The 13,811-nt window shown below is 35.6% G+C and overlaps 1 protein-coding gene across 7 annotated transcripts in view; it reads left to right on the forward strand.

The window, feature by feature from the left end:
• The window catches only part of MARCHF7 (membrane associated ring-CH-type finger 7), a 53,044-nt gene that overhangs the window by 11,170 nt on the left and 28,063 nt on the right, over positions 1-13,811 (forward strand). For all 7 annotated transcript variants that reach the window (XM_037140437.2, XM_037140438.2, XM_037140439.2 and 4 more), the window contains one exon: positions 6,989-7,153. In XM_037140437.2, coding sequence (XP_036996332.2) covers positions 7,001-7,153 — 153 coding nt within the window. In that variant the 5' untranslated portion in view covers positions 6,989-7,000. The remainder of the gene's footprint in view (positions 1-6,988; positions 7,154-13,811) is intronic.

Consider the following 13,811-nt stretch of genomic DNA (forward strand, 5'->3'; position numbering starts at 1 on the left):
GGTTGGAATGTTGTCCTGTGCACCAAAAAGGTTGCAGTTTGGATCCCTGGGTGGGGTGCATAATGAAGGTAAGAGAGCAGTGTTTTTCTCTCTCTCTCAATCAATCAGTAAACATACCCTATGGTGAGGATTTCTTTTTAAAAAAATAAGGAATTGGTATAAATACCTGTTTTCCACTGCTGTTGCTTATGGCAGTCTCTGCTAAAATTCCTCAGTGTTGAGGGCACATATTTAAATAAAACTTTGATGAATTAGGTAAACTAGTAGTTAAATATCAGCTTTATCCAAAAGACTTTATTTCCAAAGTTGGAAAGTTCAGTAAAGTAACAATCTCCAATATTGACCATAAGATTTTTGTGGCTTTTTAGCTGGTCTTTCTACATTTGAAGCAAGTTCTGGCAAATGGAAAATGAGATCTCTTGCTGCTGTCAGTGCCTCAGCTTAGTCATAGATTTACTGATAAGGAACTTGAGCCAAATTCCAGTTGGACTCATGATGCTCAGGACTTCAGGGAATCTCAGAGACTCAAAAGAGTGCAAATTGTGTTACGGAACTTTTCATAGCAATGACGAGTGCTGTATGTAAATTGAGTGGCAAGGCATGGCAGACAGGCACATACTTGTAAAGTCTACATGGGTCACAGTCCTGGTGTGGTAAGTTTTTATCTTACCACCAGAGAGCTTGACTGTCCAACTTCGGAATCAAATCTAAATTTATTTAGAAAACAAATTATATAAAGCAACAGAAGGAAACTAAGATTGCATTGTGTTGACCATTGAGGAAATGTTGTAATACGAACTTTTTGTGTCTTAGTTAAAAGCATTAAGCTTCAAATACTTTTTTTCCTGCTGGTGTGTTATATTTGTTTATACCTTTTTCATTATAGCACATATAACTAAGTTGCGTGGTTATTTGTGTGGCTTGTTTGTTCTATCTTTTAAATAAATGAACTTAAAATTATGCCTCTTACAAGTGGTCTGGTAGAAATTTTTTAAGGGCTGCAATTAAAATTTTTTTTACTATTTTTTGTGCTTTTGACCTACAACTTATGCAACCATATTATATAAGTTCTCTGGTAACACCTACATTGTCAAAATTCAATCAGTTTATGTAGAGGAGTTCCCAAAAATAGTTTAATACAGGATAAATTATATCTCTCAAAGGACTCTGCCTCTTTGTCTTCTCTCAAGAGGTTTGTTTTGAGCAGATTTCCTACTAGGTTAGTTAAATTCTGCAAGTACGCAAGTAAGAATTGGATGTAAATGTAGTCAAAGTAAACTATGAGAAATATGATTAAGAAGCATTATTGTTATTGAAGAACTATCTATAGGCCTGTATCTTAAAAAGGATTTTGTCTCCCTGTTAAAATCCTCATGTCATAAATACAGTCCCTTGTTTAGTATTTTCATAGCCTTCTTTGTAAAATAACAAAATGCTACTTAAGTCTTTTGTTTTTTTATGAGCTTTTGCATGCCAGTGTTTAACCATTAATCATCTTTTTATTCGTGTATGCTTTCTTTTAAAAAGTCCACCTCATGATACACCTCTTTTTAGTAAAAAAAAAAAAAAAAAAAAAAAAAAAAAATGTGTGGACATATGTATATAGCTTATAAAAAGCTGAAGTGACCATATATATGTTGTATCATCCAAAGTAGGCCACTTTTAAGAAAAACTCAAGCACTATTAATAATCGTCCTGAAATAATGAGCACAAATTAGGACTTTTCTGGCCATAAACTGGGACTTCCAGGCATACCAGGAAATACGGTTATCCTACTTAAAAGGAAAACAGCAGCTCTTTGCCCCACCCTTTACCTTATTCCCTATTCCCAGTCCCACTTTTCAAAGGTAGCAGCCCCCAACTTTTAGCTGTTCTGGGATTTATCTTTATATTTATAAATGATGTATTTTATACTGCTGATTTTTCAGTATTGTATGTTTTCCTTATTCACCATTGTTTTTATTTCCCCTACCCACCTCCATCCCACAGCATGTGTGTAGCAGAATCAGACAGTTTATATTAATAAAACTAAATATCTTGAGTTCACCCATATATAATACCTCCTTTCTTGAACAATAACTCTTTTCCCAAGTTAGAAAATTAATTTATTAAATTAATTTTTCCACTTGTATCCAATTGTGTCATCTTTGCCACATTCCAAAAATAGTTTTTGATACTATCTTTTTCCTTAGAACTTTGCTTCCTTTATCTGTGGTCCTACTCCAATTTCAATAAGTTGCTCCCTATGCTTTCCTGTATACCTTTGTAATAGTTGCCTAGATATTGTGACTGGTTCTTTAGTTCCTTACACTCCCATTTTCCTAGTACATGCTCTTCATTCAGCTTCTTGTAGTTTTTGTTTTGTTTTGTGATTTTTAAAAAAAATCTTACATGCCTGAAAATGTGTCCTATTATCTATCTTACATTTAGTTCTCAGATTGAAACACAAGGCTAAACATTTTTCTCAGCATTAGTTATTGTGTCATTGTCTTAAAAGTTTTTAGAGGTGTAATTAAGATGCCATTCTGATTACTTTTATATGTGACCTTTTTCGCTTTTATTTCTGGTGTTCTTAAATTTCAAGATGATAACCTGTGCTTGGTGTTGAACTCGTTTCATTGATCTGCTGAGTACCTTTGAATCCTTTTAATGTGAAGATTTGTATCCTTTCATCATAGAAAGGTTATTTTATTTATTTTGTAATATTTTTCTTTATTTGCTCCTTCTGTAACCATATTATAGTCCAATTGATAACTCCCATTAACAGTTCTATTTTTTTATTGTGGATTATGCTTTTACTGTGCCAATACATTTTATATTGTGAAGCATGATTTTTTAAAGTATATTTTATTGATTATGCCATTATAGTTCTATTCCCCCTTCGTTCCCCTTCACCCTGCACACCCCCTCCCCCACCATTCTCCCCCCTTTAGTTTATGATCACATGTCTCAAGTTCTGTAGATTCTATATTTCCCATACTATTTCTTGCCCTCCCCCTATCTGTTTTCTACCTACCGTTTATGCTACTCATTTTCTGTACCTTCTCCCTCTTTCTCCTCCTCCCACTCCCCTGATGCTAACCCTCCATGGGATCTTCATTTCTGTGGTTCTGCTCCTGATCTAGCTGTCCTTTTAGTTTGCTTTTGTTTTAGGTGTGGTTCTTAATAACTGTGAGTTTGCTGTCCTTTCACTGTTCATCTTTTTTATCTTCTTTTTCTTAGGTAAGTCCCTTTGACATTTCCTATAATAAGGGCTTGGTGATGATGAACTCCTTGAATTTGATCTTATCTGAGAAGCACTTTATCTGCCCTTCCATTCTAAATGAAAGCTTTGCTGGATAGAGCAATCTTGGATGTAGGTCTTTGGATTTCATGACTTGGAATACTTCTTTCCAGCCCCTTTTTGCCTGTAAGGTCTCTTGAGAAATCAGCTGACAGTCTGATGGGAAGCCCTTTGTAGGTGACTGTCCCCTTGTCTCTTGCTGCTTCTAGGATTCTCTCCTTCATTTTAATTTTGGCTAATGTAATTATGATGTGCCTTGGTGTGTTCCTCCTTCGGTCCAACTTCTTTGGGACTCTCTGAGCTTCCTGGCTTTCCTGGAAGTCTATTGCCTTTGCCAGATTGGGGAAATTCTCCTTTATTATTTGTTCAAATAAGTTTTCCACTTGCAGCTGTTCCTCTTCTTCTTCTGGTACCCTTGTAATTTGGATGTTGGAGAGTTTAAAGGTGTCCTGGAGGTTCCTAAGCCTCTCCTCATTTTTTCAAATTCTTATTTCTTCATCCTTTTCTGTTTGGTCATTTTTTTCTTCCTTATGCTCCACTCCCTTGATTTGAGTCCCAGTTTCCTTTCCATCACTATTGGTTTCCTGTGCAATCCCTTCATTTCACTTAGTGAAGCCTTCATTTGTTCCTCTAATTTGTAACTAAAATCAACCAGTTCTGTGAGCATCCTGATCACCAGTGTTTTAAACTGTGCATCTGAAAGTTTGGCTCTTGGTCGCTTAGAAGTACTGGCTCTGGGGCTTTGAGTTCTTGAGCCATGTTTTGGTCTGTTTGCACCTGTTATGTATGAGGAGCAGAGTTTTAAGTGTTCACCAGGGTGGGGCCACCTAGGTCTCTGGGTTGTGACACTGTATGTAGGGGCGGGGTCAAAGAAGGGCAATGGGGGTCCCCTCTGCTGCTTCCTGCTGCTGGGGCCTGCGCGGTCTTTCTCACTGCTCGCTCTTTCTCACTGCTCACTCTGTCTCACTGCTTGCTCCTTCGCTGGTTTATCTGCACACAACTGTGTGACCTCGGTCAGCCTGCTGCCTTGTGCCCTCAGTGGGTCCACTCGTTGCTACCCCACACCTAGGATCCGCCCACAGCTGCCTCTGCGCCTGGGTTGGGGGATCTTTCCTGCCCTGACCGCGCTCCACTGCTGGCTCCACCCCTCTCACCGGTCTGGCTGAAAGGTTTGCTGCTGCTGTTGTTGTTGGACTTCCGTATAGTTCGATTTTCTGTGTTTTGGCTGCATTTTTTATTACTAAAACTTTGTTGTCTTTAAACTTGGTTGTGCAAGAAGGCACAGTGTTTCCATCTATGCCTCTATCTTGGCGGAAGTCTAATAGTTCTATTTTTAAGGTACCTTTTTCATTTCGGGGAGGTTTACTTAATTTGCTTCTAAGCCTTATGTTGATTATTATAATGTATCACATTTTTTAAGAAGTGTGTTACATTTTGAATATCCACAAGCTTGTCATACTCGATTGTTTTCTCAAGCTTCCTGTTATGTGAATGAATGTCTTAATCATTTGAGGATAGTAATTAGCTCCTTTCCTCACATTTTCTCCAACCTTTTTTTGTTGTTGATTACCTTGGTGTCTTTCATATTGGAGGCCTTCCTTGGATGTTTAATGATCCTTGACATTTGCCTACTAGAAGGAAGCCCTAAAAGAGCTGATTAGAAGAAACTCTTGGTTACTAGTGGACTTGGTTGTGGGGTAGGATGATCTAGTGGCAACCTAGATTTGTAATTAGGAACATTCCAAATGTTGATATCCAGAAATCTTCTCTGATGTTCTGTTTGGTGATCCAAGAGGGAAAAGCCCTTAGTGTTTGAACGGTATTGTAGAAACAAAACCAGGAAAGCAGCTTTGGGTCTCAACATTGAATACAGTATATATATTTTTTCTTTTATTCCTTATACTTAATTTCCACATATTTAAGGAAAATTATTGCTTGTGAAATCCTTATTTCCAGAGAATAAATACCCTAATTTTGGAATAATGGAACTTTGGGAAATATCTGGTGTTTTACTATTCCAGCTACAGATTTAAAGTCAGCAACTAGATTTTCAGCCATTTTTATGGTACTTTATGCTTCCAGGTCTTGACTCTTTCACTCTACCTTTTTCTAAATGTCTAGGGTATAGTTTAATTTTTTCTGCTGAATTCTTCTACTTTGGGTTTTTCAAATGTACATTCAAATCTTATGCCTTCTGTGGTCCCCTTCCTGTTTTTTTCATGGTTAAAGCTTTAGATTAATTTACTGTCCTTTTATACAGATTTTGGGAAAGGGGACCAAAATAGATGCATAAGGATAACTCATCATGTGTAACTAGAAATGCAAAACTGACCTTTTTTGAGTCTTTTTTAAATTTAATTATATCCTATAGTATAAAAGTTACTCATTAGCTGGTTTCTCATTAGCTACATGGTCTTAGCTGAGTTATTTTAATGATATTCAGTTTGTGTTGTATCTTTAGTGTTTGTTGAATGTCTCCTGCACTATATACCGTATGTTTTGTTAATTTTTTGCCCTCTTCATCCTCTTTCCTGTTTTCCTGATACCGTGTTCAAATGTTTTAATAAAGTAGGTAAGTGAAGTGCACTGATGCTCCCCTTACTTCCAGAACAATAAAGGAATAATTCTTGACCTTGAAAGTTGATAACTGGGAAAAGTTGAAGAGATGATTGTGATTTTTTTTTCATTTGATACTTGCTTTTGTCATTTCCTGTCTCAGTTATTGAGGCCTCTTTGTAAATCCTTTTGCCAGGATACTTAAACAGAACTATTGTTCTGTTTAAGAACTATTAAAATAACTATTATTCTTTTAATTTATAAAAGTGATATTGATAGCAGTACTGTTGTAATAGCCTAAAACTGGAGACACTCTAGTGTCCATCCCTAGTAGAATGGGCAAATACATTGTATGTATTGATACAATGGAATACTATAGAAACCAAGTGAACTTAAACTGGGTGAAACAACATGAATAAATCGCACAAATACAGTGTTGAGCAAATGAAATCAGACAAAAAAGAGTACATACTGTATGATTTTATGTATATATAGTTAAAAATTAGGTATAGCTATGGTATCTTTTGGAATAGATTTAGAGGAATATTTTAATGAAGAAAACTTAGAAGTTATTTTCACTTTGAGAAGGACAGAGAGGAAAATGAGTGATAGCATAAGGTAGTATGTTGTCTTAATGAAAGTATATATAAAGTCAAGGCACACAAAGAAAAGCTCTGTTTTAAGACCATAACCAAGAATTGAATGGGGAATGTGAAAGGGCTGTGAGAGCATTTTGTGTTAAGGGGTGTGCAAATAGTACAGTATAACTAATGTTTATGGAATGAGTGTTGAACACCAAAAATAAATAAGAATAACAAGATAATAGATAATTAAGGGCAAATTCATATAGGATTTTATATGGAGATAAAATTGGTCAAGGAAAAGAGCCCAGGCTTTGGAAATAACAAACCTCAGTTCCTCATCTCACTTTTATTAGGTTGTGCTTCATTTTATGGACAGTAGGGAACCTTTGATAGAGTTTATATCTCTGCCTTGTAGAAGAGGGGTGATGATAGTCTTATAATTCACTATGCCAGATACAGCTAATTTGCGTCTGTGATTCTTGATTAAGCTGATGATTAAGGAGGATAAAGAACAAAAAGTTTAAATGCTTTCCCAAAGGCCATTAATCAAAATTTGGTTTCACAGGAAATCTTAAGAATGGAGTCTAAACCTTCAAGGATTCCAAGAAGAATTTCTGTTCAGCCTCCCAGCTCTTTAAGTGCTAGGATGATGTCTGGAAGCAGAGAAAGTAGTTTAAATGATACCTATTCTTCAAGAGACTCTTCATTTAGACTGGATCCTGAATATCAGGTAACACTTTAATTTGGAATATACAGATAGTCTCTTTCTCAGAATTGTTGGGGCCACGTGTGTCTTTTGGATTTTAGGTAAGTAATATAGTATGCTTATATGTTCAGCAGAATTTGAGGCATCAAAACATGTCTGCGGCAAAATGAATTATTGTTCATGCCAAGTAGCAAAAACTTAATGTTTTCAAACTTCTTGGACTTCAGAATTATGAATGAGGAATTACAGAAAATAATCATACTGGGCTGGCCAAAAACTTTGCTTAATTTTTCCTGTATGATGGCACTAGTAGTGCTTAGTTGTCTTCAAAACAATATCATTAGATTATATTATCACAGCTGTCAATCAGCATGCACTTAAAAAACATAAAACTTATGAAAATTGATGAATTTTTGTACAGTTATTTTAATATTCAAGAGGAAATAAAATACACATTTTCAGTCTGTTATGCTTTATTGTTTCAATAAAGGTAAAAATGCAACTGAAATTCAAGATTTGTGCGGTATATATATGGAGAAGGTGCTGTGACTGATTAAACGTGTCAAAAGTGGTTTGCAAAGTTTCTTGATACTTTTGGTGTTTTGGCGAAATAATTCTTTGGCTGTCTTATGCATTGGAAGAATTAATAACATCCTGGCTTGTATCCACTTGAAGCCAATAGCGGGAGATGGCTGACACACTCAGAATATCCAAATCAGTAAAGTTATTGGTGAAAATGAAAAATATGTCTTGTGTTTTACAGAAAAGACCATACAGACTTTTTGGCTAACCCAGTACTTTTAAAGATTTAGAAAGCTTTTTTCTTAAAAACATAAGTGTCAATTTAAGTATCAGGTTTAAACTAGATTAATCAATGTGAATGACTTTGTCAAAGGACAAAAAATTTTATCCTTTTTCTGTAACATTACGTGTATCTGATTTTTTTCTTTGAGTATACAAAGCAATGGTGGAATAATGATTGTTAAGTGGTTTGTGTGTTTTGTTTTGACAGTATGATAGCTAAATATTTTGCTTTTAAGTGTGAATTTGGAGATTTTTTTAATGGTTAATAATGACTGCACTGATTGATGATCTACATAATGTTACACAGGCTACTCTTACCTAGCTAATTTTCCTTAAGACTGACAGTACTTTGATTTTTGAAAAGGTTTATTAGTGTTTAACACAATAGTTGTAACATAAAACTGTAAATCTGAGAAGGCATAATTCATAGGTTTAGTGCAATTTATTGTCTCTCAAGTTTAAATTCATTGCCTTATTGGCTGAACAGAGAATTAAATCACATGTAGCTTACTAAAGCTCGAAGTTTAGGTAACTGACTCTTAAGAGAATCATTCTGGCCCTGGCCTGGTAACTCAGTTTAGATAGACCATTGTCCTGATATGCTAAGGTTGCAGGTTTGATCCCTGTTCAGGGCACATAGAAGAATCAACCAATGAATGCATAAATAAGTGGAACAACAAATTGATGTCTGTGTCTGTCTGTCTGTCTGTCTGTCTCCCTCTCTCATCAATATAAAAATCTTATGAAACAACAAAAAATCCTTCAGTGAAAATTCCTGTCTTAAGAAATGTATTCATCAATTCCCAGTCAGGGCACATTCCTGCGTTGCAGGCCGGTTCCCTGCAGGCCAGTTCCCAGCAGGCCAGTTCCCAGCAGGGGACGCACAAAAGGCAACCATACATTGATGTTTCTCTCCCTCTCTCCTTCCCTTCCCCTCTAAAGATAAATAAATAAAATCTTTAAAAAAAAAGAAATATATTCATATATATCTATAGATCATGTAACATACCTGTATCTATATATATCTATATGTCATGTAACATAGTATATGACAGTCATTTAAAAACATTTCTGCACATGAGGCATTTTATAAAATATTCAGAGGAAGACTGAACTAAAAATTATTTCTCAGAAATGTCAGTATCTGATTCTGGCTGGTGTAGCACAGTGGATTGAGTGCGGGCCTGCAAACCAGACGATTGCGGTTCAATTCCCACTCAGGGCACATGCCTGGGTTGTAGGCCAGTTCCCAGCGGAGGACACACGAGAGGCAACCATACATTGATATTTCTCTCCCTCCTCTCTAAAAATAAATAAATAAAATCTTTTTAAAAAAATAGCATCCTCTAACACTATCCTTTTCCCTTTATTTAAAAAAAGTCAGTATCTACTTATGTACTCACATGCTGTATATGAATTGTTTGCTTGTTCTCATTTTCATGTTAATTGGTATTGTGCTTTTCTTTTTTTTTTCTTTTGCCAGATAAGAGTATGCTTGCCAGGAGTACAGAATCCTATCTTTTGTGTTCTGTAGAAATGTAGGTTAAATGATGTGACCTTTTAAGAGCATGGGATTGTTGTTTACCTATATGTATAGAATTTTTAATTCTATAAATTTTTTGTGTAGCTTATTTTGAGGAACACAATACTCTTAACACCAGTCTATAGATCCTGGATTGGAATATTGTTCCACTAATAGCTGTGTAAACCTAGGCAAGTTACTTTATTGGATTGTTAGAATTAAATGAATTAATAAGCTGAATGAGAATAGTGCCTGCCACATGATATAATATAGACTCCACCAAAAGCCATTAAAACTAATAAATGTTGCAGAATACAAACTTAATATACAAAAATTAGTTGCATTTCTATATGCTAATGAATCACTCTCAGAAAGAAAAGTCTATTTACAACTGCATGAAAAAGAATAAAAGACTTAGAAATTAATTTAACCAAGGAGTTGAATACTATGAAGTATTGATGAAAAAAATTGAAGACATAAATAATGCAAAGCTATTTGATGCTTGCGGACTGGAAGAATTAATTTTGTTATAGTGGCCATACTATCCAAAGTAATTCATATATTTAATGTAGTCCTTATGAAAGCACCAATGACTTTTTTTATATAAATAGAAGAAACAATCATAAAATTTGTGTAGAACCACAAAAGACGTCCTCCATAGCCAAACCTATCTTGAGAAAGAAAAACAAAGCTGGAGACATCATGCTCCCTGATTTCAAGTTATATTACAAAGCTATAGTAATTTAAACTGTGGTAGTGGCAGAAAAGCAGACACATAGCTCACTGGAATCAAATAGAACTCAGAAATAAACCCTTATGTATATAAACATAGATATGGAATTAGTACTGCCCATGTATAATGTGCATCCTTATTTTTTTTCCCAGAAATTTGGGCCAAAAAAGTACACATTATATACAGCAAAATGGTATAAATACCATTATACCGTATGGTACTATATTGTAGTATACAATCTTACTTATATGTGGAAATTTTAAAAAGAAACTCAGTTTTGAAGATATAGAGAACAGATTGATGGTTGCCAGACGTGGGGGTTAGGGAGTGGGAGTATAAGCAGGGCAAAATGGGTAAAAGAAGAGGTCAAAAGTTAAACATTCAGTTAATAAGTTTTGGGGATGCAGTGTATGACATGGAGACTATAGATGATACTGTATTGTATATTTGAAGGTTTTTAATAGAGTAGGTCTCAAAAGTTTTCTACACATGAAAAAAATTTATAGCTATGTGGTTGTGGATATTAACTAGATTTATTTCAGTGATCATTTTATAATATGTACATATACATCAAATCGTTGTTTACCTGAAAAAGTGGTGAGAGGGGGTATCCTTGCCTTGTATCTGATCTTAGCAGGAAAGTTTCCAGTTTCTAACTGTTAAGAATGGTGTATGTTGTTTGTAGGTATTTTCAAGTTAATGAAGTTATCTTTTTTCTAGTTTTCTGGGAATTTTTATCATAAAGGGGGTGTTGACTTTTATCACATGCCTTTGCTCCAACTAATGATATGATATAATCATGAGGTTTTCTTTGTTTCTCTTTCTACCTTTCTTTTTTTAGGTTTTATTTATTTGGGGGGGAAGGGAGGGAGAAAGAAAGGGGGAGAAACATCAATGTGTGGTTGCCTCTCATGTGTCCCACAACCCAGGTTTGTGCCCTGACTATGATCCTTTGGTTTGCATCACTCTATCCACTGAGCCACACCAACCAGGGCCAGGTTTTATTTCTTTAGTTTACTAATGTGATAATATTAAACTGATTTTTGAATGTGGAACCAGAGTTACTTAACTTGGTTAAATTCAACTTGGTCATGGTATAGTATTCTTTTTATACTTTTTAGGATCTCATTTGCAAATACTTTGTTGAGGTTTTTTGCATGTATGTTCATGAGAGGTACTGGCTTATAGTTTGTTTTTTCTTATATATTTTTCTGGTTTTGTTATTAGGGTAATGCTGGCCTCATAGAATGAGTAAGGAAATACTTCCCCTGCTTCTATCTTCTGAAAGAGTTTGTAGTTAATCGATATAATTTCTTCCTTAAATGTTGGGTAGTGCCCACGCTGGGTGGCTCAAATGGTTGGAGCGTCATCCCATACACCAAAAGGTTGCAGATGCAATTCCTGGTCAGGGCACATACCTAGGTGGAGGGTTTGATCCCTGGTTGGGGCATGTATGAGAGGCAACTAATCGATGTTCCTCGTTCTCTTTCTCTCTCCCTCTTTCTCTATCAAATCACTGAACATATCCTCAGGTGAGGATTAAAAAAGAAAAATGTTTTGTAGAATTCACCAGTGAACCCAGGTGGACCTGGTGTTTTCTGTTGTGGAAGCTTACTAATTATTGATTCAGTTTATGAATTGTAAGAGTTTTTTCATTTTATGTATTCCAAATAGAGGATCTTTATAAGGTCAATTATTTTCTCATTAAGTATCTTTTTAAAAAAATTTTATTGAGCCCAGAGAGAGAGAGAGAAAGAAACATCAGTTTGTTGTACAACTTATTTACACATTCGTTGGTTGATTCATATATGTGCTCTGAGCAGGGATCAAACCTGCAACCTTGGCATATCAGGATGATGGTCTAACCAACTGAGCTACCTGACCAGGGCAAGGGTCTTTTTCACTGAACTGTTTGAAGAGCATTTGTCTTGGGAATATTTTTTAAAGTCAATTTAGAAATAGTTTTCTGAATGCAAATATTTATTTATATAATCCTAACAGTAAATGATTAATAATATAATTGACTATCCTTCCAGGAAACCTCTTGTTGTAAGGGTAACTTAAGGAAGTACTGTGAAGATACAAATAAATAAAGGAAATGAGAAGTGGATGCCTGCTAGTTGTAGAAAGTTTGGAAAATTCCCTTCCATCCATTGTGCATACATTTATAGTAATTAAGTTTTCAGACTTTTCATACAGGATTTCTCAGATACAGAGTGTAGTAGTTCAGCTATTTTGTGCTAGATAGGCCTCCTCTCATTGAGTTATAATGTACATAACATACAATTTACATTTCTTATCCTAGACAGCCTTGTAAATTGAAGTAACTTATGAAAAAGGTTTATCCTGGGAGCTTAGGTCTGTACCTATTCTGTGTAAAGCCTGGAGCTTATTTATTTTTTTAAAGATTTTATTTATTTATTTTTAGAGAGAGGAGAAGGGGGGAAGAAAGAGGAAGAGAAACATCAATGTGTGATTGCCTCTTATGCAACCCCTATGAGGGATCTGGCCAACAACCTAGGCATGTGCCCTGACTGGGAATCGAACCAGCCACTCTTTGGTTTACAGGCCTGCACTCAATCCACTGAGCTACATCAGCCAGGGTGAAACTGGAATTTAATGAAAATAAGAAAGAACTTCATGAAACATGAATGGAAATTTAATAATTACCAGCTTCTTAGTTTATTCTAAATATTCATAACTAAAGGTGACCAAAAAAAAGGTTTATTGGACTTACTGAAAGTAAGTACTTTTTGTGTTAGGGGACACCATAAAGAGTGACAGTAAATTCTTACATCATAATAATAAGACAGCCTACTTTTAAAGTGGCAGAGGACCTGAATAGACCTTTGTCCAAAGAGCTATACATGGTCAAGAACCACGTGGAAAGATATTTAACATCTTTCCATTAGGGAAATGCAGATGTACAATAGTACCATGTTATACCCACTGGAATGGTAAATAGAAAAGACAGTAACCTTGGCCTAAGCACCACCTTGAAACCCGTGTGCCGTGAGAACCAAATGGAGGAAGAACCAAGTGTGCAGGCCGAAGTGCAAAAGAACATGAGGCAGAGGTCCAAATAAATTACTAGCTTGTGTACCTGTGGAAGGCACAGGAGCAGAATAGGGAAACCAGAGGCCAGTGACATTGGTACCAATCATTGGACTGCATGCCTGCTCTCTAGAACTTCTCAAGGGATCTAGAATATAGATTGCTATCTGATTGAAGCGACCACCTTCTGAGAGACCCACCTTGCACCAAAAACAGTCCCTTTTGGCCCTTTGTTCTGGACATGTGACTTTCTAGACTAGTTCTGTTCTCAGCTGTGGCTAAATGTAACATGCACAATAAACCATCTCTTCTACTGTCTTATGTGAAGAAAAGATGAAAAGGAAAACAAGAAAATGAGTTGGCCAGGTTGTGAAGAAATTGGAACTCCTCTACATTGCTCATGGGACTATAAACTGGTACAGCCACTTTAGAAAGAGTTTAGTAACTCTTTCAGAAATTACACTCTGAGTTACTATATGGCCTATCAGATAGACCCAAGAAAATTAGAAACATGTATCTGCACAAATCTTGAATATGAATGTGTTTAGCAATGTTATTTATGATAAGAC

Source organism: Artibeus jamaicensis, unplaced genomic scaffold (genome assembly GCF_021234435.1).
Source record: "Artibeus jamaicensis isolate MK-2021 breed Jamaican fruit bat unplaced genomic scaffold, CSHL_Jam_final contig_936, whole genome shotgun sequence".
NCBI lineage: Eukaryota > Metazoa > Chordata > Mammalia > Chiroptera > Phyllostomidae > Artibeus > Artibeus jamaicensis.